General features: G+C 49.2%; 1 protein-coding gene across 1 annotated transcript; it reads left to right on the forward strand.

Annotated features, from left to right (window-relative positions):
- The first annotated feature begins 4,752 nt into the window (after positions 1-4,752).
- On the forward strand, positions 4,753-17,685 carry LOC119820725 (stearoyl-CoA desaturase 2). Its single transcript, XM_038339276.1, has 6 exons — positions 4,753-5,130; positions 5,640-5,919; positions 8,909-9,039; positions 10,724-10,929; positions 12,312-12,544; positions 13,958-17,685. Exons 1-6 carry the CDS (start codon positions 5,107-5,109, stop codon positions 14,155-14,157), a joined length of 1,074 nt encoding a protein of 357 aa, XP_038195204.1. The 5' UTR covers positions 4,753-5,106; the 3' UTR covers positions 14,158-17,685.
- Positions 17,686-18,842: the final 1,157 nt, after the last annotated feature.

The raw sequence follows: 18,842 nt of genomic DNA on the forward strand, positions 1-18,842 counted from the left end.
GTGAACAATAACCCTCAACTCTTTTTTCTTGCGGTGCTGCTGATAGAAGGGGCCTTGCTCATGCTAGGCAAGGCCTCTAGCGCTGAGCTACACCCCCAACCCACAGACAGCTTATTAAATTATACATTCTTAATTTCTCTTCTAAGAATAATGAAGTGGAAAAGAAAAGATACCAGGGCCCTACCAAGAGAAGAAACACCTACATATATGGGTTTATAAAGCAAGCTAACAAACTTTTAAATAAAATAGGAATAGAATGTTCTTTTAGCTTAACACACATACCTTCCTACACTTAACAGTCTTGAGGGAGATTTCGCAAATGGTTCAGAGTTCTACAGCAGAAAGGAATGAATGGGCAGAGCTGACCTTCGACCCCTCTCCCTGGTCCCTTCCAGAAGGAACATTCCCAGAGGCTGTGTACCGAACCCCTTCTTCACCAGCCAGTCACGTTCCTCACTGTACTTGGGACCCAACCCCTGAATCAGGCTGCTCCTCCAGGAGTGGGGGTGGGGTGAAGTGACCTCTGCTTTCCCCATTCCGGCTCCAGCATCCAGTGCCAAACAGCATCCCGAACAAGGACTCTACAGTGGCTTACACTGCAGCACCTAATTCTAGATACTTCTGTGCTCCCGAAATACCTTGCTTATCCGATGTCTTTGGACTGGAGCTGTTCATGAAGGAAGGGAAGGGGAGGGGAGTGAGATGGGTAGAAGAGTCGATAAAAAGATCATTATTAATTTACATCCCTTATGGAGCTTATGGGAATAGCCTGCCTTAATTCCACATTAGAAAACACTTACTTTATATCTGACATGATAGGGGATAACTACTTACAGTAATTTTCATTCTTTTCTTTCACTGAGGATGAGTTCACACTGTGACAAACAGCGTTTCTCTAGTTTCTCTAGTCAGTGTTTTGCTGAGCTAGGATGAGCCAGCTCGGAGTCAAGTATGTGGCCCTCTCCTCTTTATTCCCTTTGCCTAGCTAGTTCCTGCCTTTCGCTTAGAAATGAGGGTAGAAAACACGCCACAGTGTGAGACTGACAGCAAGGCCCCCAAGTGACGCAGGACAGAAGATTCTCCATTCATCTGCCACATCTCCACTTCCCACCCACCACTCCATACCTAGAAATCCCTAAGGCTTGCAATCCTGGTTGAGAAGTAAAGAAAAGGCATCTTTTCTAAACAACCTTATCTATAATGCTCATTTGCTGCTTAAAGGAGGATGGTCCTGGAAGAAATAATAAAGAGGTAATATTTCAAGTGCATCCTATTTATGACATGTATGACAAATTCAAAGAACAACGCCCATCTTGGGTCAGGTACTCAAGCCCTATCTTCTCCGTTAATCCTAAAACAGTGTCAGGAAAGCAGAAACCACAAAGGGCTTAAAGAACATGTGACACAGAGAGCCAACCTGGTAAACCATTCGGTGATTTAAAAACAAAACCAAGCCAGGCGGTGGCGGCGCACACCTTTAATCCCAGCACTCAGGAGGCAGAGGCAGGCGGATCTCTGTGAGTTCGAGGCCAGCCTGGTCTACAAGAGCTAGTTCCAGGACAGGCTCCAAAAGCTACAGAGAAACCCTGTCTTGAAGAACCAAAAAAACAAAACAAAACAAAAAAACACCCCAAAACCAAGAACAAAACCAGGAAATCAGTAAGGTCAACAGTGGGTAAAGGTTGGAGGGGCAGAATGCTCTAGGCAAAGGCGAAGGAGTATCCATAGGTTTTAACAGTAAAATATCAAGGGATTGAAGAGCAATGAGGGCCTTTAAGGGAAATATATAAGCAGGGAAGTTCCAGGGTCCAGAGGGCCTCCAAAGTCATGATAGCAAGTACATGCTTCATCCCAAGACCAATAGGACTCCCTGTAATTCAAATTAACTGATTTATTTAAGATGCCTAAATGGCAGTTATTTTATTCTTACTTTCCAAGGATGAAGGGGTCAAGATTAAAAACTGCCCTAGCACCTTGTGTCCTCTTTCAAGAAGGAATGGTACAGCTCTCATCGCTACCTTCCAAGTATGCACTGTACCAAAATAGTTCTTACCTGCATCACTGCAAACTCAGCTACAGACAGATGTTCATCACTTAGTCCCAGTAACTTGATGGTCACTTCTTGATGCCAAGCCTCATGCTGCCCCCATATCATTCCTTCCACACAGCTTTATTTTGTGCCCAGTCAGGAAGTTCTGAAGTTAGCATGCATGGTATGAAACAGGCAGCGTCCTCTCTTGCTTCGGTCAACAGTTACATTGTTCCCACCTTCTTTCTTCCTGGAACTCATTCGCTTTAACTCAGCCCTTTTCTAGGCTCCCAGAACTTTTCCCCCAGGGCAGCAACTGGTCCTGTAGAGAAACGTAGGGCTCCTGCTCTACATGGTTGTCTTGGCAAGTCTCCCCTAGCTTTCTCTGATAGACAATGACCGCAATAGCAACTGGCTTAAGTAACTTCACCAACCAGCCCTAGGTATCAATGCCAGCAGCACTGTGGACTGCAGGCTGAGGAAGTGCAAGGACAGGTTTGTCTCAGATGTAGAGCTGTCTTCTATAGCAATGAAAGCATCCCAAAGGAAACCCTGCATCTTCTACCCGAAAGAGTGCCATACTTTGAAATCTGAACTCTTATGGAGAAACCTCATTAGTATTTGGAACGCTGGCTTGGGAGGTGACCCTTCACCACGATGATGGATGATATTAGTGTCGTTATAAAAGAAATCCCAGGGGCTGGAGATGTGACTCAGCGGTTGAGAGCACTTGCTATTCTTCCAGAGGACCAGAGTTTGGTTCTCAGCACCCATGTTAGGATGCTCAACTCCAGCACCAGGGGATCCACCACCTCTGGCTTTCTTAAAGTACCTGCGCTCATGTGTACACACACACACACACACACACACATCCACACAATTATACTTCTTTTTAAAAAAAAGAAACTCCAGAGACAAAGCTCATCCCCTCCTACTGAAGACAGAGAAGAGATGGCCCATTCTTGGCAGACGTCAGACAGCTGGTGCTTTGGTGTAGATGCCCGGCTTCCAAAACCATGGGACACCGATTTCTCCTGTACATGCCTTACAGTCTAAGGGAGTGTGTTTTAGCAGCCAAGGACACAGCTGGTAGAAGAAGCAAGCAGATCAGACATCACACAGACAACCCAAGGGGTAGCAGCGCCTCCAGGTAACTTCAGTCAGTACTTGAGTCACCCCAGCACAACTGCCCTTTGCTGAGAATACCTGGTACCAGTCAGCATTCCTAGCTAGCACTGGCGAGCCAGCCAGGTCTGGAATGGAGGTATCTGGTCACTAGAGAGCTGGCAAGCCCCTGAGAACCAGGAGGCAAGAGGTCTGTCTTGTTCCCAGGAAATGCCCGGCATCTCTCCTCTTGAGTACTGCCAATATCTATTGTGCCCTTTTTCCTAGAGGAGGTGGGCAATGCAATAATGGGGTGGAAGAGCCAGGCGGTGGTGGCGCACGCCTTTAATCCCAGCACTCGGGAGGCAGAGGCAGAGGCAGGCGGATCTCTGTGAGTTCGAGGCCAGTCTGGTCTACAAGAGCTAGTTCCAGGACAGGCTCTAAAAAAGCTGCAGAGAAACCCTGACTCGAAAAACCAAAAAAAAAAAAAAAAAAAAAAAAAAAAGAAAAAAAAATGGGGTGGAAGCAGACTCTGTGAATGCATAGCCTGCTAGGTTACAGGCTCTCTTGATAGAGTTAACACAGACCCAGAGAAGAAGGGCCCATGAAGGGAAGGTCTGTGAGATCAGAGCACCTAAGGAGCCACGGGCCATAGGGTCCTGAGCAGGGGCTGAGAGCATCCTTTCTGTATGGCTGTGCTTAGCCTGCCCCACCACTTACTGGCTGAGGAGACCCCTCGCATGCCGTCTCAACTGCGTATGCCACATTCCTCCTGTTTAAAGTGGAAGGATGGAGTACCCACTGCGCAGTCACAGCGAGGCTTGCAGTGATCATTCAACAGCCACCGCTCCCTACTCCTATTCCACACACGAGTCCCTCCTGGCCTGCGGTCTCCTGGTCTTTTCCATAAAGAAAAACTGCAAAATTCCAACCTGACGTTAGAGTCTCCCAAAGGTGCCATGTGCTTTCGGAAGGCATGAGGATGGGGGGTGGGATTGGATACAGCCGCTGTGCCTTCACAGTATGTATAGTGACCTTACTAACTAAGCCTAGTGGGAAGGGGCAGGGCACTGATTCTGAAAACTTGATTATGGCACCAGAATATTATCTGGTAAGCATCCTAGAGCTGGTGAGCGAGACAGAGTCATTGTTCCAGCAGGGTCTACAGAGGCGCCAGTTGGGGAGGGAGGCGGGCCTGCAGGCACCACTCAGCTTTGCTCTCTGTTGGTGGTAGCCATTTCCCTTCCCACGCGCCTCTGGAAATGCCAAGACCGGATGGAGTTATGAGTGGTCGGAGATATCGTGGCTTCCCCAACGTTGCCGGGTCTTCCTGGCCTGGAAGCCAACTCCCACTGCTGGATTGGGTCCTCTCTCCCAGAAAGACCGCCGAAGCGCCCCCGTGGCAGGGTGGGGGCTGGGTGGAGGACCAGCGGGGGATGGGTGAGAAGCCAAAAGGCAGAAAAAGAAGGGAGGAGGGGGGGGAGGAGTTGGAGGCAGAGGGAACAGCAGATTGTGCAGAGCCAATGAGAGCAGCAGGACGAGGTGGTACCAAATTCCCATCGGCCAATGATAAGCCAGAGTTTACGAAAGCCTCATTAGCATCTCCCCCCTCCGCCTCACTGGGGATGGGACAATGCGGTGTTGGTGTCTGCAGCATTCCGACTCCTGGACACTGGTGGCTGCAAGCTGCGATTTTGGCGTGCTCTCATTTCCTATCCTTATCTCCGCCCGTGGCTGCCTTGGCCAGCCAGCTTTTCAGTTTGTGCCTGGTCATTGATTAATAAAACGAACCTAAGGAAATACAGGACACGATTACCCCACTGCTAACTCTGGCCCAGGGCTGGTACAGGGAGCTCAGGGTTTCTGCACCAGTGGGTTGCAGAAACTTAGTGATAGCACCCTCAGTCCCTGAGGTCTGAAGCTCGCTGCACATCCTCATCCCTGGGAGCGTGACCCCCGCGCCCGACGCCAAGATGCCGGCCCACATACTGCAAGAGGTGAGCTCCCCCCAGATGGCCCCTCCCTCTCAGGTTGACGGGTGCGCGTTGGACTTCTAGGTGGGTGGCTGGTTGGGGGTTGGAGAGAGTTCAGAGCAGCTGGGAGCATTTAACCATCATTTTTGAATTTCTCTGCCTTGAATGGTTACTTCTCTACCGTATGATAGCCAGATTTTTACTTAGGGCATTTGATTCCCCATCGGTGTTTCTTGGTCTTTAAAGTGAAACCTGACCCCCTTTCCGATACTTGCAGGGTCTCCTTTGTGAGTTGCTAAGGGTGCTGCTAATAAGATATTTGTCCTGCCCCTTCAGCATAAGGGTTATTCCCGCCGGTCTGTGCATTGCAGGAAACTTTCCTTGTTCTATTGCGTGGGACACTCCACCGTCGTGCAACCTTGGCACTGGGCTAGGGCGGCTGTTGCATCCTTCCCGCAGTTACGGTAGAGGAAAGTACCCCCTGCTGCCCCCACGCGTCTGCAGTCCTAATTCTCCACCCCCTCTCCTGGCAGATCGCTGGCTCTTACTCAGCCACCACCACAATCACAGCGCCTCCCTCTGGGGGACAGCAGAACGGAGGAGAGTTTGAAAAGAACCCTCACCACTGGGGAGCAGACGTTCGCCCTGAATTAAAAGATGACTTATATGACCCTAGCTACCAGGATGAGGAGGGGCCCCCGCCCAAGCTGCAGTACGTCTGGAGAAACATCATCCTCATGGCCCTGCTGCATTTGGGGGCCCTGTATGGGATCACACTGATTCCCTCCTGCAAGGTCTACACCTGCCTCTTCGGTGAGCAGCTCCCCTTGTCTTGAGCGGGTACCTCTGAGTTCTACTTGCTTTTTAACGGGGTGGCCTCTGACCCAAGGCAGCAGCCCTTTCTTTTTGGTGTCCAATGGACCAGCTGGGCTGGGAAAAGCCTAGTGGGATTAGGATGGGGGCACTGGAATTTTAAGAGTCTCTTAACATTGATGCTGAGGCCACTGAACAGGCTTTTCTGTATGAGTCACCTAATGGCACCTGTCCCAGCCCTGCCCTCCACAAAAGAAGCAGGCCCTGTCTAGAGGACTTTGGAACCAAGAACCAGACCACGGGCCTCATGGGAGGCAGCATGTTGAGCCCAGTGAGGGGACAGAGCCACGGGATGCTGTTTGGGAGGAAAGATCAGAAGGGATTTGTAAACACAACGGTTTGGATCTCTCTGGCCAGCCAGAGCAGGCGGGTTGACCGGCAGGACGGTGAAGCAGGCTACTGTGTATCCAAGTCCAAGGGTTTGGCCCAAGCCAGCCATCAAAACATCCTTAGACTAAAATAAGGTCGCCAAAGTGTTTCACCTTCCGCTCTGTCCGCTGCCGTTGCTCATCGCCACCTAGCGCTAGGGACCCTTCCCCTTCAAACCCCATACCACACTAAACGCATGCCTCGTGGCAGGGAATAGAGCCTTGAGCAGCCCCAGCCTTCAGATGGTTGTGATGTGTGAGTGTCCTGCTACCTGCCTAGCTCAGCTCCATGGGGATCCCTCGGTGGAGGTTGGTAGCAGTGCTGCCCCCTGGAGGCACACGTGTGCTCTGCAGGTGGCTTCACCTCTGAACCTTGAACCAGGAAGGAGGGACTGGAGCTCTGTAGATCAGATCAGAGCTTCTTGCTGCTCCCTGTGGGCCCTCGAGCAAGGGGTTCTTCAGCACAGCGGGAGGTTTTCGGGAGCAGTTCTGAGTATAGATACTAACGGCAGCTCCCTTGGAGGGCAGTGTATGTATAGATGAGCTGGTTGTAGTGTTAGCTGCCTCTGTCTCTACCGGTCAAGGTCTTGTTGAGAGTATTCCAGGTATCAGATAGTCCCCTCATTTTCTTTTTTAAAGATTTATTGTATACACAGTGTGTTGCTGGCATGTATGCCTACAGACAGACGAGGGCACCAGATCTCATTACACATGGTTGTGAGCCACTGTGTGGTTGCTGGGAGTTGAACTCAGGACCTGTGGAAGAGCAGCCGGTGCTCTTAGCCTCTGAGTCATCTCTCCAGCCCTCCTCGTAATCTTGACAACACATCTTTGTCGAGAGTAGGAATGGCAAACTTGTTTGAGTAGCTGTATGCCCTGCCAGCCCTGCTCCTGGCTTGGCTGTTTTAAAAGTCTTCTGTACCTCCGTGGACTCTGAATAGACGTCTTTGACAACACTGTGAGAGAGAGCCTAGTGGGCCAGCTCCTCCAGTTTATTTCTGAATTTAAACCTATGAGATGTTTGATACCCACTATTGGGGGACACTTTTCTGTGGGAGACAGGGACAGAATCTTAGTTTCCTATGTGCTAGACTGAGAGGTGAATTGAAGAGGCTTAAGACTATCTGGGTTCAGCAGGAGTGGTGGTGGTGCATGCCTTTAATCCCAGCACTTCAGAGGCAGAGACAGGCAGATCTCTGTGAGTTCGAGGCCGGTCTGGTCTACAGATCAGGACAGGCTCTAACTACAGAGAAAACCTGTCTCCAAAAGCAAACAAATAAAAAGACTATCTGGGTTCTTGTGCGTGGGATCCATGTGTCCTATTGTGCACCCTCCACCGCCCCTACCCTCACCCCATTACGTTATCTGTGCTTTTGGATTCAATTTGCTTGGGTCGTCTGCGGTATGAAATAAATGCAGGTATTTCCTTGGTGCACCCCCAGCTTCTGCTTTGTCCAAAGCCTCCTGTGATACCTTAGGGTTACCTTAGGATCTTTCCAAACGTAGGTATGGCCGGAACTTCCCATAGTTTGCTGTCCTGTTGTATCTTTTGGGTCCTGTGGGAGGGACAGGAACTGGGAAAAGAGAAGACAGGTTTCTTAGGAAACTTACCTGTCTGCAGAAGGGCACAGAGCCGTTTGTGCAATGTGTGGTGTCTCCAGTGGCAACCAAGTTCTGTAGCCCCTGGTGGCCCTTTGTTTCCTGATGTTCCTTGGGAGGGAGTCAGTACTGGCCATATCTACCGAGGCCCCAGCCCCTGCTTCCTGGTTCAGCCAGTGCAGGGATCAGCCAGTGGAGGGGGCAGAAGGGTGAACTGCTCTCTTCCCCACTTCTCCATCATGACTGGCACTTCCGTAACCTGCAGTGCCTCAAGGACAGTGAGGCAGTGCCCATCTGCCAGCTTCGAGTGTTTCCCACAGACAGAAGCCTGACCGAGAGACTCAGGAACTGAGCACACAGATCTCGGGGGCTGGATAGGAGAGCTGGAAACGCACCTTCAAACAGTATCTTCACCAGAAATGCATGGTGCTAACAGCACCCACCTTATTCAGGGTGTGGAGAAAGGAGGCTCTTATTATCCCTGGTGATGGCTGAGGCACTCTGCAGCTCTGACTGTGCCTTATACCGCTACGGCATTGAAGTGGTTTTGTCCCCGCTGGGAAAAGCCTTCCGTGTAGAGCTGGCCACTCAGTGTGTCACTCCTTGTTTTCTCTAACTAGTCATTGTCCGAGTTGCTCTGGCTGCTGCTTCAAAAACTCCCCTGGGTATGGGTTCTAGGTTGAGATGCAGTTTCCTGACCAGAACATCTTAGAGGACAGCTAGAGGTCAAAGGAGATAAACCCCAGGATGAGGCCCTTATAGACTCGTGATTGATGATGGCGGTAAAGCCGTAGTAAAATCTCCGAGGTTTCACAGATCAAGGCTTCCCAGGGCTTCAGGGTAAACCCGACCTTTCCCCAAAGGCTGAACGAGAAACTGACTGGTGCGAGCAGACTGTCTTTGGCACACTTCCCACATGGAACTGGCCTGTTGGTGATAACCCCAATTTTCTTGTCCTGCAGCATATATGTACTATGTCATCAGTGCCTTGGGCATCACGGCCGGGGCCCATCGCCTGTGGAGCCACCGAACTTATAAGGCTCGGCTGCCGCTGAGGCTCTTCCTCATCATTGCCAACACCATGGCTTTCCAGGTAAGAAGTGGTGCCGTTGCTGTGTGTGCCTCCACTCCATGATGGGCAGTCATCGCCTTTTCTGGTCTCGGGCAGACTCGGTGTTAAACATAGAGTCACTGGGAAGGGAAATAAAGGGCCCCCAGGTGCTGTTTTCCTCTCCAGGTCCCTGTGGTGTCATTACAGTGTGGCTGCGGTGGGTCTTTAGTATAAAGGATGGGGCACAAGAGCTGGATGCTGTCCCTGGTTTCCTGGACCATAGGTGAACAGCTCACTCACGCGACTACATCCCAGTGAGACAGAGGTCATCTCTCATAGAACTGGGGCTCTGTTGTTTTAAAATAGACTAAGTCCTCGCTTCCGATTGGGGCAACGGATACTGTTACTGCCCCTTTATAGATGAGGAGACGCCCAGAGATGGGCTCCGTCCACACTGCATTCCTGAGTGAGGCAATGGTGGGAAGTGAAACAGAGCAAGGATAGAGAATTGGAAGGGGACCCTTGTGGCTCCTAAGCTTTAGGGACTCAGGATAGCCAGTGGTAGGCTTTATTTGTGGCAAGAGGACACCGGGAAACCAAATTAGTCCCCTCTGTCTCATTAATATTTGAAGTGCTTACCAGATATGCCTGATTATCTCTGGCCTAGCATCTTTACAAGATTCTTGGGGACAGAGGGAAGAGACACTGGTATACTCTTGAAAATATGGCAGGCAGGACCCAGACAAGTCCAGGGGTCTTAGAAGTGGGACTGTGCTCGTGAGTTAGTGCTGGCCTTGGATGGCATGCCTCGCCTGTTTCTACAGAGTAGCACCCCAGGACCCAAGGCCACTTGCCTCATACTCTGAGCCTGAAGACGCTCCACATGCACCATGTCCCATTGTCCCTGTTTGAAAAGCTGCTGTGTGGATAATCAAGATGGCTCAGTGGTTAGGGTGCTTTCTCTGCAGGCTTGGGCTTGATCCCTAGAGCCTGCTGTGTGGAAGGACAGAACTGATTTCTGAAAGTTGTCCTCTGACCCCACATGTGCTGTGGCACACACCCATCTATATTCACACACACATATAAGATGAACTTAAAAAGAAATCCACCAACTTATTTGCTAATGAAACGTAAGGGTTGTGACAAGCCAGCTCCTTCCCTTCCTTCCATACAGTCTCAGAAAGAGGCCATGCTATACCTATGTTCTGGGACTTTAAGTGGCTTTTCCGCATGTACTTTTCTTCCTTTTTGGTTTTTCAAGACAGGGGTTCTCTGTCTAACAGCCCTGGCTGTCCTGGAACTCTGTAGACTGGGCTGGCCTTGCCTCCTGAGTGCTGGAATTAAAGGCGTGCGCCACCACCTCCTGGCTCTGTATGTATTTAGTTTTAACGCAAGTGTGAAGCAGAGAACCCCTCACCGTCTTCCCATGCATATTCTTGAGCCAGAGTCCTGAGGATTTTTTTTTTTTTTTTTTTTTGGTTTTTCGAGACAGGGTTTCCCTGTAGTTTCTAGAGCCTGTCCTGGAACTAGCTCTTGTAGACCAGGCTGGCCTCGAACTCAGAGATCCGCCTGCCTCTGCCTCCCGAGTGCTGGGATTAAAGGCGTGCGCCACCACCGCCCGGCCCAGTCCTGAGGATTTTATGTAGACTGGGAGTTCTGGGCCCTTGCATTCTCCCAAAAGGGCTTCTCTTCTCAATACTGGTGTCTCCTTTTTCTGTTCCCTCAGAATGACGTGTATGAATGGGCCCGAGATCACCGCGCCCACCACAAGTTCTCAGAAACGCACGCTGACCCTCACAATTCCCGGCGTGGCTTTTTCTTCTCTCACGTGGGCTGGCTGCTCGTGCGCAAACACCCGGCTGTCAAAGAGAAGGGAGGAAAACTGGACATGTCTGACCTAAAAGCCGAGAAGCTGGTCATGTTCCAGAGGAGGTGAGTCTTCTGAAGAGGGGTGATCCTGGGAACGTAGGGTTTACTCTCGGCCTTTTTACTTAAGAATTGTAAAATTAAAGTCATGACTTACTGGGTCTACATATTCAGATTATTTTAAAACTTATTTTTAATTTCCTATGGGCCACAGAAGTAAACTAATTTTATCTGATTGGAACCAGTTAAATGCAAAGCAAAACAAAAATGCCGTTTATTGCCCTAAAACAAAGGACAGAGAACTGAGTGTAACTGAAACCTCTTGAAGGAATTGGTAGCCTAGCAGGAGACAGAGGGATAAGCTGAGTGGCCTGATAGTAATCGTCTTGCAGGCCAGGATATGTCTGTACCGCACAGATACAAAGAGCAGGGAGATTGCTCTCTGTTGGTCAGGGAAGGGCTTAGGGGAAGTGGCGTGGAATCCACAGTTGCACGGAGACATCACAGGTGGTTCAGAGGCGGACTGTGTAGGCAGAGTGTCGTGAGCTAACACCTCAAGAATGTTCCAGGAATGTTCCTCTGCTTGAAGTACTAGGTGTGAGAGATAAGAAGAGCGGTCAAGGCATTGCTGGTGCCCTTCCTATGGCGTCCTACGTGAAGACTGAAGAGCAGTGACCTTACCAGCAGGTCCTCTCGTAGTGTGGGGCTGTTGCCCACTCATGGGAGGGGCACAGTTAGGTGATAGGAAGAGACCTAAGCCAGGGGAGTAGAGGTCAAAGCTGATGGAAGGGGTTTGCTGCAGGGTGTGAAAGTGAAGACTTGGGTACTCAAGGACCCGGGAGGGAGTCCGTTCCCTCAGAGTATCTGGAGATGCAGAGAGCTAGTGTTGCTATAGGGTCAGAGGCCTGCAGTTAGTCCGTTCCCTTGGAGTATCTGGAGATGCAGAGAGCTAGTGTTGCTATAGGGTCAGAGGCCTGCAGTTAGTCCGTTCCCTTGGAGTATCTGGTCTATGAGATGCAGAGAGCTAGTGTTGCTATAGGGTCAGAGGCCTGCAGTTGGTCCGGGACACTCCAGAGTGTTTCGGGGTGGGCCAGCAGAGCTCAGAATGCTGGTGGCAGGAGTAGAGACATGACACCACACACTACACCTAACAAACACACCTGAGACTGTGGTCATGAGAGCGAAACAGAAAGGCAGGTAAACAGCAGCTCAGGAAGCGGCTGTGATCATGAATTTATTGCGTCCACGCTGCCCCATCTAAACAGTGAGATAACAGCATTTGCTTTCAAATTTTCTCCCACATTTTTTTTGGTGTGTGTGTGTGTCTGGTTCCTGCTGCTCTTTAGTCATGGTGTAGGGGAGAAACAGCCCTGCCTGTCAGGAGTGGGCAGTTGACGGAAGTGTGAGCGTCCCCTCTCCACAGGCTCTAATGTGCAGTCTCATTGTAGGTACTACAAGCCTGGTCTCCTGCTGATGTGCTTCATCCTGCCCACAGTGGTGCCTTGGTACTTCTGGGGTGAAACTTTCCTCAACAGCCTGTGTGTCAGCACCTTCTTGCGCTATGCCGTGGTGCTCAATGCCACCTGGCTGGTGAACAGTGCCGCCCACCTCTATGGCTATCGCCCCTACGACAAGAACATTAGCTCTCGGGAGAATATCCTGGTTTCCATGGGAGCTGTGGGTAAGTCCCCAGCGTGACCGTATCTGGTGGCTTGTTGCTGGAGATGCTTGGCCAGGAGCCAGAGGAGTCAGAACAATCCAATTTGTGTATGTTTCCCACTATAATCCTGGGGTGATTTTACTGGGGGAACCTTTTGAGAGGCCGTAACTTCTGGTGGGTCTGCAGTCTCATTGGGGGTCAGAGATCATAAACAGAAAAGTAGGGTATTTCCACGAATGTAAGTCACGTTTTTATTTAGCCATGCTGCACTTTGATCTCTGTAGTGTACTTGAACGTGATGCCCGTGTGGTGGCCATTAGCACATGTGTCTTCTTGTTCCCTACCAGCCTCTTCCCACTTGTCCTTTGCTTTTCTCTTTTCTTCTGTTCTGTGCTCGAGTTCCCCTCCCTACAACATTGCTTGGGGAATCCTATCCGATGATTTGATCGGAGTTGATCCAGCCTATAAATCCAGTCTGGGTGTCAGGATGGGTGAACGCGTGCCTCTGCTCCCTCCCTGTGCCCGCATCTTCCTGTCCTTTCCAAGAAGAGAGTTTGACAGAGGCCTCGAGTTTGTGTTCCATATGCCGACCCTTGGCTGCTTTTCTTTAGCGATAACAGACATTGGTCCTCCAACGACGCTGTTCAGATTGGTGCTCATCTTTGTATAGCGCTCATTAGCTTCGGCTATGTTGGATATTACTAAAAGTATCTTTTCTATGTTGGCATGATGGTTCAGCAGGAAAAGGCATGTCGCCAAGCCTGGCCAGCCTGAGTTTTGATCCCTGGGACCCACAAAGTAGAAGAAATACAAGTTGTCCTCTGACCTCCACATACACATTATGGTGTGTGTGCATGCGTATATACACATTCAAATATTAAAAATAAATTTAAAATATTTTTCTTTTTATAACTTACATATATCTTTTCAGGGGCCAACCTTTGCTTGTGTCTTTATTTTTTTATTTTTTTAAATCTATTTATTATGTATACAGTATTCTCGGTATTCTGTCTGCACGTATGCCTGCAGGCCAGAAGAGGGTACCAGATCTCATTACAGATGGTTGTGAGCCACCATGTGGTTGCTGGGAACTGAACGCAGGACCTTCGAAGGGCAGGCAATGCTCTTAACCACTGAGCCATCCCTCCAGCCCTTGCTCGTGTCTTTAATTCATGTTTGAAATAAATTATCTACACTCTACAGTGATCCTCTTAGAAATGGAGTAATTTAGATAAGATATATAGATCCCGTAATATAAATGGAACCATGATGCCTTTGAGGGTGTCTGTTTCATCAGAGGAAAAGATACTGGATTTATCCATTCACTCACAGTCTGATTCTCCAAGGTTTAAGGAACACTGGATGAGAGGTGTGCTAAGATCAGGAAGCAGCAGTCACCGACTCCCCTAACTGCTCCCCGTGCTTCTCTTTCAGGCGAGGGCTTCCACAACTACCACCACGCCTTCCCCTACGACTACTCCGCTAGTGAGTACCGCTGGCACGTCAACTTCACGACGTTCTTCATCGACTGCATGGCTGTCCTGGGCCTGGCTTACGACCGGAAGAAAGTATCTAAGGCCGCTGTCTTGGCCAGGATGAAAAGAACTGGAGATGGGAGCTGCAAGAGTGGCTGAGTTTGGAATCTTCCGGTTTCTGTTCCAAAAGCCAGCTTGGCAGAGGCTTAATGTTCTGTTAATTAACTACTGAGTATTGCTACCCAGATGCTAAAGTGATGACGTTAACCCATTCTGGTACAGTATTGTAAAATGGACACGTATCGGAAGTCAACGGCTCTTCCCTTTCTATGCTAACCTTCTCTTTTCTTTTCCCGTGGTCTTTTTCTTTGCTTTGTCCCTGTTGACCTCATTTCTCATTGCCTCCCAAGCCGGCAGCTGCTCTGCTATGGGTCAGTGTTCACCTTCCAATGCATACTGACTTTCCAAGGGTCTAAAAGTACAGGTTTGTGCCCCCACCCCCACCTCTTAAGCTGTGTTTCGAGTTAGAGATGCAAGAACATCTTTAGAGGTTTCTCCTGTTATTTTTAGCCCAGGCTTTGCCAGATGAAATGGAAGGTAAATCTTAAGGGGCCAAATTCAACATGCGGTCTGTGGTTCATCAGAGATGTGGGAGAGGGGGATCTTTGGTGATCGGGCTCAGCTCTTGCCCAACGGAGGCACGGGAGCCTTTCCACACAGCATGCCTCCTCTCCTCACTCTGAGTAGGTGACAGCCATGGAACTTGGTGACACTAGAAAACACATGTCAGTATCTCCGTGTAGTTTAGGTTGATGATAAAAAAGAGGTCAACAACCGTTGGTAGGGAAAGTGGTCTCGACTGAAAAAGGATTTTCTTTTCCTCTAATGACCAGGCTCTCGGGCCAGGTATGGTGGGTGGCACAGCACTTGAGAGGCAGAGGCAGGTGGCTCTCTAGATAGTGAGACCTTGTCTAAAATAAGTAAATAAAAGCGATTAAAAGGACAAGCAGAGCGAGAAGTCTTCGGGTGAGGCGTGTTGGAAACCGATGAGGGCAGTCACTCATAGTTTTGAGTGTTCTTTGAGTTGCACACCCCGCTTTTAATTCTCTTTTAATTTAATGCTCTCCGTTGGTTGCTCCCATAAATTAAGTGGAAGTGTTGATAGAGTTGGACTTAAGGTCTGTCCTGGAACCTGCAGATACTCATTTGGAGTGCTTCCCTCTGAAAAGAGTTGCTGAACACGTTGCCTGTTCCTCCCATGTTGGGCAGCCGCTGGAGAAGCTGGAAGACACCACAGGCAGCTCCTAATAACTTTCCAAAGGAAAACCTTCCGGGAACACATTGCCAGGGGACTTCAAAGTCTTGGGGTGCTCTAGTGAGACAGGTTAGATAATAGCTCTTCCTTCTTTGCCGTGAGGCTTCCCCTACAGTATTTTGATGCATGCCTCCTTGACTCTGAGCATCCAGTCTACATGCAGGTCTCTGCCTGGGGCACACGGCCCTGGCTCTGAGCTCTGCCATGTATGCTGCTTTTTCCCACCCACTTTTGTGGTTTTGGTTGTGGGTTTGTTTTTCTTTTTCCCCTTTGACATTTAGTCTTGCTCTAGGCAGAAACGTCCTGTGTGTTTACAGGTAGTAGACGGGCAGTCCCAGCAGCTCCCTTTTGCAGGGATGCGACGCTGCATCAGTAGTAAGTAGAGCTGGCTGTCCTTCCCTGTGGCTTTCAGATCCTCCACCTCTACCCCTCAGACTGCTGGCGCTCTAGAAACGGTAAAGAAAAATTTGGCAAACTTTTCTAGAAACATCCTGACTCAGAGAGGCTCTTTTTTTGTCTCATGAGTCATTCCAAAATAAATGCTCCCGTTGTGCCAGTGCACCAGGGTCAGGGTGGGCGAGACAGTTCCTACTCTTCAGCCTCAATGTGAGGCAGGGTAGAGCATGCTCAGTGCTCCCTGCATGTTCAGTGACGCTCCTTGGGCAGATCAGCACTCTCGGGTGATGCTGTGGTGCTTGGAGGAGGAGGTCTTGTCAGCTAAATGGGAAGCACAAGAACCAAGGTCGCGTTCTTAAGTGCCTCATTTGGAATCCCTTACACATGGAGCCATGGTCTGCTGCAAAGCTTTAGCTAAGGTAGGACATCTGAGATGCCGTGGATGTTGTATAAAACTGTCCCTGTAGCTCAGTCAACAAGGCAGAAGTGTGGGTCTGCTCTATTAGATTGGCTGTGTAGTGTACGGAATGCTATCTATACCACTGAGCCCCAGTGGTGGGAGGGAACAGTCTTCCTGTGTTAGTGGAGTAGAGAGGCTTCATGACCTCTGTGTGCCCACATGAAAGCAGCCTTATCCTTTAGCTGTTCATTAAAATAGAGTTCTTGGAAGATGACAGTGTATTTGCTGACCTGTGGCCCTATTCCTTGGAAATGCCTTTTGGGTGACTTTAGCTTCACTGGTTAGCAGGTGCCCGTTTAACTTTCTCTTCTCGGCTTGCCCCATGGAGCTGAACCATGCTGTGGCTGGGGACCCCATTATGTTTGGGTCTGCGGAGAAGGGTGTACCAGCTCACTAAGGAATACTACTTTCAAGATTTTAAAGCTCAGATCACGTGACACATTAATAAGGAACTAAGATCTGATTGAGGGACTTTCTAACAGTCCTCACCTTGTGGACACGCTAAAATCTGACTCGGGTGCCTTACCTCTTCTCTAATCTGTTGCTTGTGAGCCTGGAAAATGCGGCAGGTGTCAACTGGCCTGGCTGGAGGACTCACTGTACATTCATTTGCAGTATTCCCTTTCGGGGCTTCGTTTTGGGAACTTTTCTTAGGGTTGTTTTGATGAAGTGCCCATAGCTGATGGATGGTGGAAGTAATTTGAACGCCTGTGAGTTGGAGGTTTTGCTCTTTGTTTTAAGATTAAACGCTGGTTGTGGCATTTAAAGAGAAAGCTCTTCTTCATGGTTTGCTAGTATCCTGAGCGTCGTCTTTAGTTGAAATAGATTAGTAGGATAAAGTTAAGAAAGTGGTGGCCATGTTACGCTGGTGGTGCAGGCCAGGGCCTCCCACCACTCTCGATTTTTTAACAGGTCCCTCTCCAACAGTAACGAGTTCACTCCTCGGATAAGAGTGTTAATGCGGGAAGCACCCTCCCGACTTAATCAGCTCTTAATGATCCCAGCTGCCAACGCTGTTGCATTGGGGATGAAGTTTCCAACCCATGAACTATGGGACAAACTCCAACCATAGCACTGGGCCTGTCGCTGAATGATGTGACCGAGTATCACGTCTGTGAAATTGGGATAATAATCCCGACCTACCTCAGTGGGTAGGTTTGAGCATGGCTAGATGCTCTTTACAAAAACACATGGGGATCCTCCGCAGAGTATTTTAAGTCCTGCACATTTTTATAGTAACTGTGTCCACCATGGACTTGACACGTGCCTATGTCCCAGATGACATTGTTACTCTACATCATTCTTTCCCGAGAGTGAGTGGATGCGCTGGATAATGTATGCTCACTGCTATGGAAACCTGCAGGACGCCGTTTCCTTCCTTGGGTGGGAGTTCCCCTTTACCACGTGCAACAGTAGTTTGTGATCTAATAATTCTCATTAATACCAACTCTGAACGTATTTCCGCTCATCTGAGGTTGTGTTTGTTCATAATAAAATGAAAAGGATCTGACTGCAATGCGTCTCATGGTGTTGTGACTGGGACAGTCTCCCGGGACCCGGTCTTGTTCACTGCCCCACCCGTGCGTGTCCCTTGCCTTTAAGAGAGAAGAAGCCACGAGGCTTGAGTCAGACTCCGGTAACCTGCTCTGCCTTTCTGAGGTGTAATTCAAGGTTCAGTTCTGGCAACAGGAAACCAGTAGTCGGTTGGCGTTAAATCAAAAACATCACCAGCTGACTCCTTGGCTTGGAGAAGTGCCAGGTTCCCGTGTATCTCATGGCCAAATGGTTCTAACCAACAGTGCCTGAAGAGATGATCTTGGGCAGTCCAGCTCATTCTTACATCAGGAACGTGCTGTCTTGGGTAGCTTCTGGGCCTGCTAGTTCATTCTAGTAGCCCGAAGAACCCAGCCATCCCAGGGAGGGTTTTTGTAATGGGCTCTGCTTTCCCTTGTTTTCCTTTAGCCTTTTCTACTTTCTCTGAGGATACTTATGTACAAAAAAAATAAAATAATAAAAAAAAGAAGGAACACACAAATTGTAGAAGGCCGGCTTACCTGCAGGAATTTCCCAGCCAACATCCGGGCTTCCGAGACTACACAGCCATTACCAGTGCAGTTCACCTCAGCTGGTCTACTTTCGGCTTAGTCTAAAGGACTCTTAGAAGGCTGTGGTGCAGGCCTGTCATCGGGCTGCTTGGAGGGTGAGGGAAGAGGACTTCAAAGTTCAAGGCCTGCCAGGCAACCCAGTGAGACTGCCTCAAAATTTAAAGTAAAGGGGAGGGTTAGGAGGTGGTGGCTTAGTAGTGTGTCTATCATGAAGGAGCCCATAAATCAACGAAGGTTCAGTCCCTGGAACTCAATAAGACTCAGTCATTCTGAACACCCAGAAACAGAGACTGTATGTTGAATCTTTGCCAGTCCTTAAGAAAGATCCAAGTCAGCTATTACTTCCCTTTCCTTGTTCAAGAAGACAATAATAAATACTGTTTTTTGTGTGTTTTGTATGAGAGGCTAAAAGGTTAAGATCCTAGTAAGATAAAATCGTAAGGTGGGGCAATAATTTCTTAAATATGGTAGAAAAATACAAGCAATGAACATTTTTTTAAGTATATGAACCAGGTTTCATCAACGCTGAGACTGTCTTTCAAAAGGTAGTATCAGGAGATTGAAAGGG

This window comes from Arvicola amphibius, chromosome 1 (genome assembly GCF_903992535.2).
Source record: "Arvicola amphibius chromosome 1, mArvAmp1.2, whole genome shotgun sequence".
Classification (NCBI taxonomy): domain Eukaryota; kingdom Metazoa; phylum Chordata; class Mammalia; order Rodentia; family Cricetidae; genus Arvicola; species Arvicola amphibius.

Bases quoted from the DNA above. Each gene is read 5' to 3' on its own strand.
- LOC119820725 (XM_038339276.1), top strand. From the start codon at position 5,107: ATGCCGGCCCACATACTGCAAGAG. The intron at 5,920-8,908 runs GTGAGCAGCTCC...CTTGTCCTGCAG, and splicing joins GGTCTACACCTGCCTCTTCG to CATATATGTACTATGTCATC. The intron at 9,040-10,723 runs GTAAGAAGTGGT...CTGTTCCCTCAG, and splicing joins CCAACACCATGGCTTTCCAG to AATGACGTGTATGAATGGGC.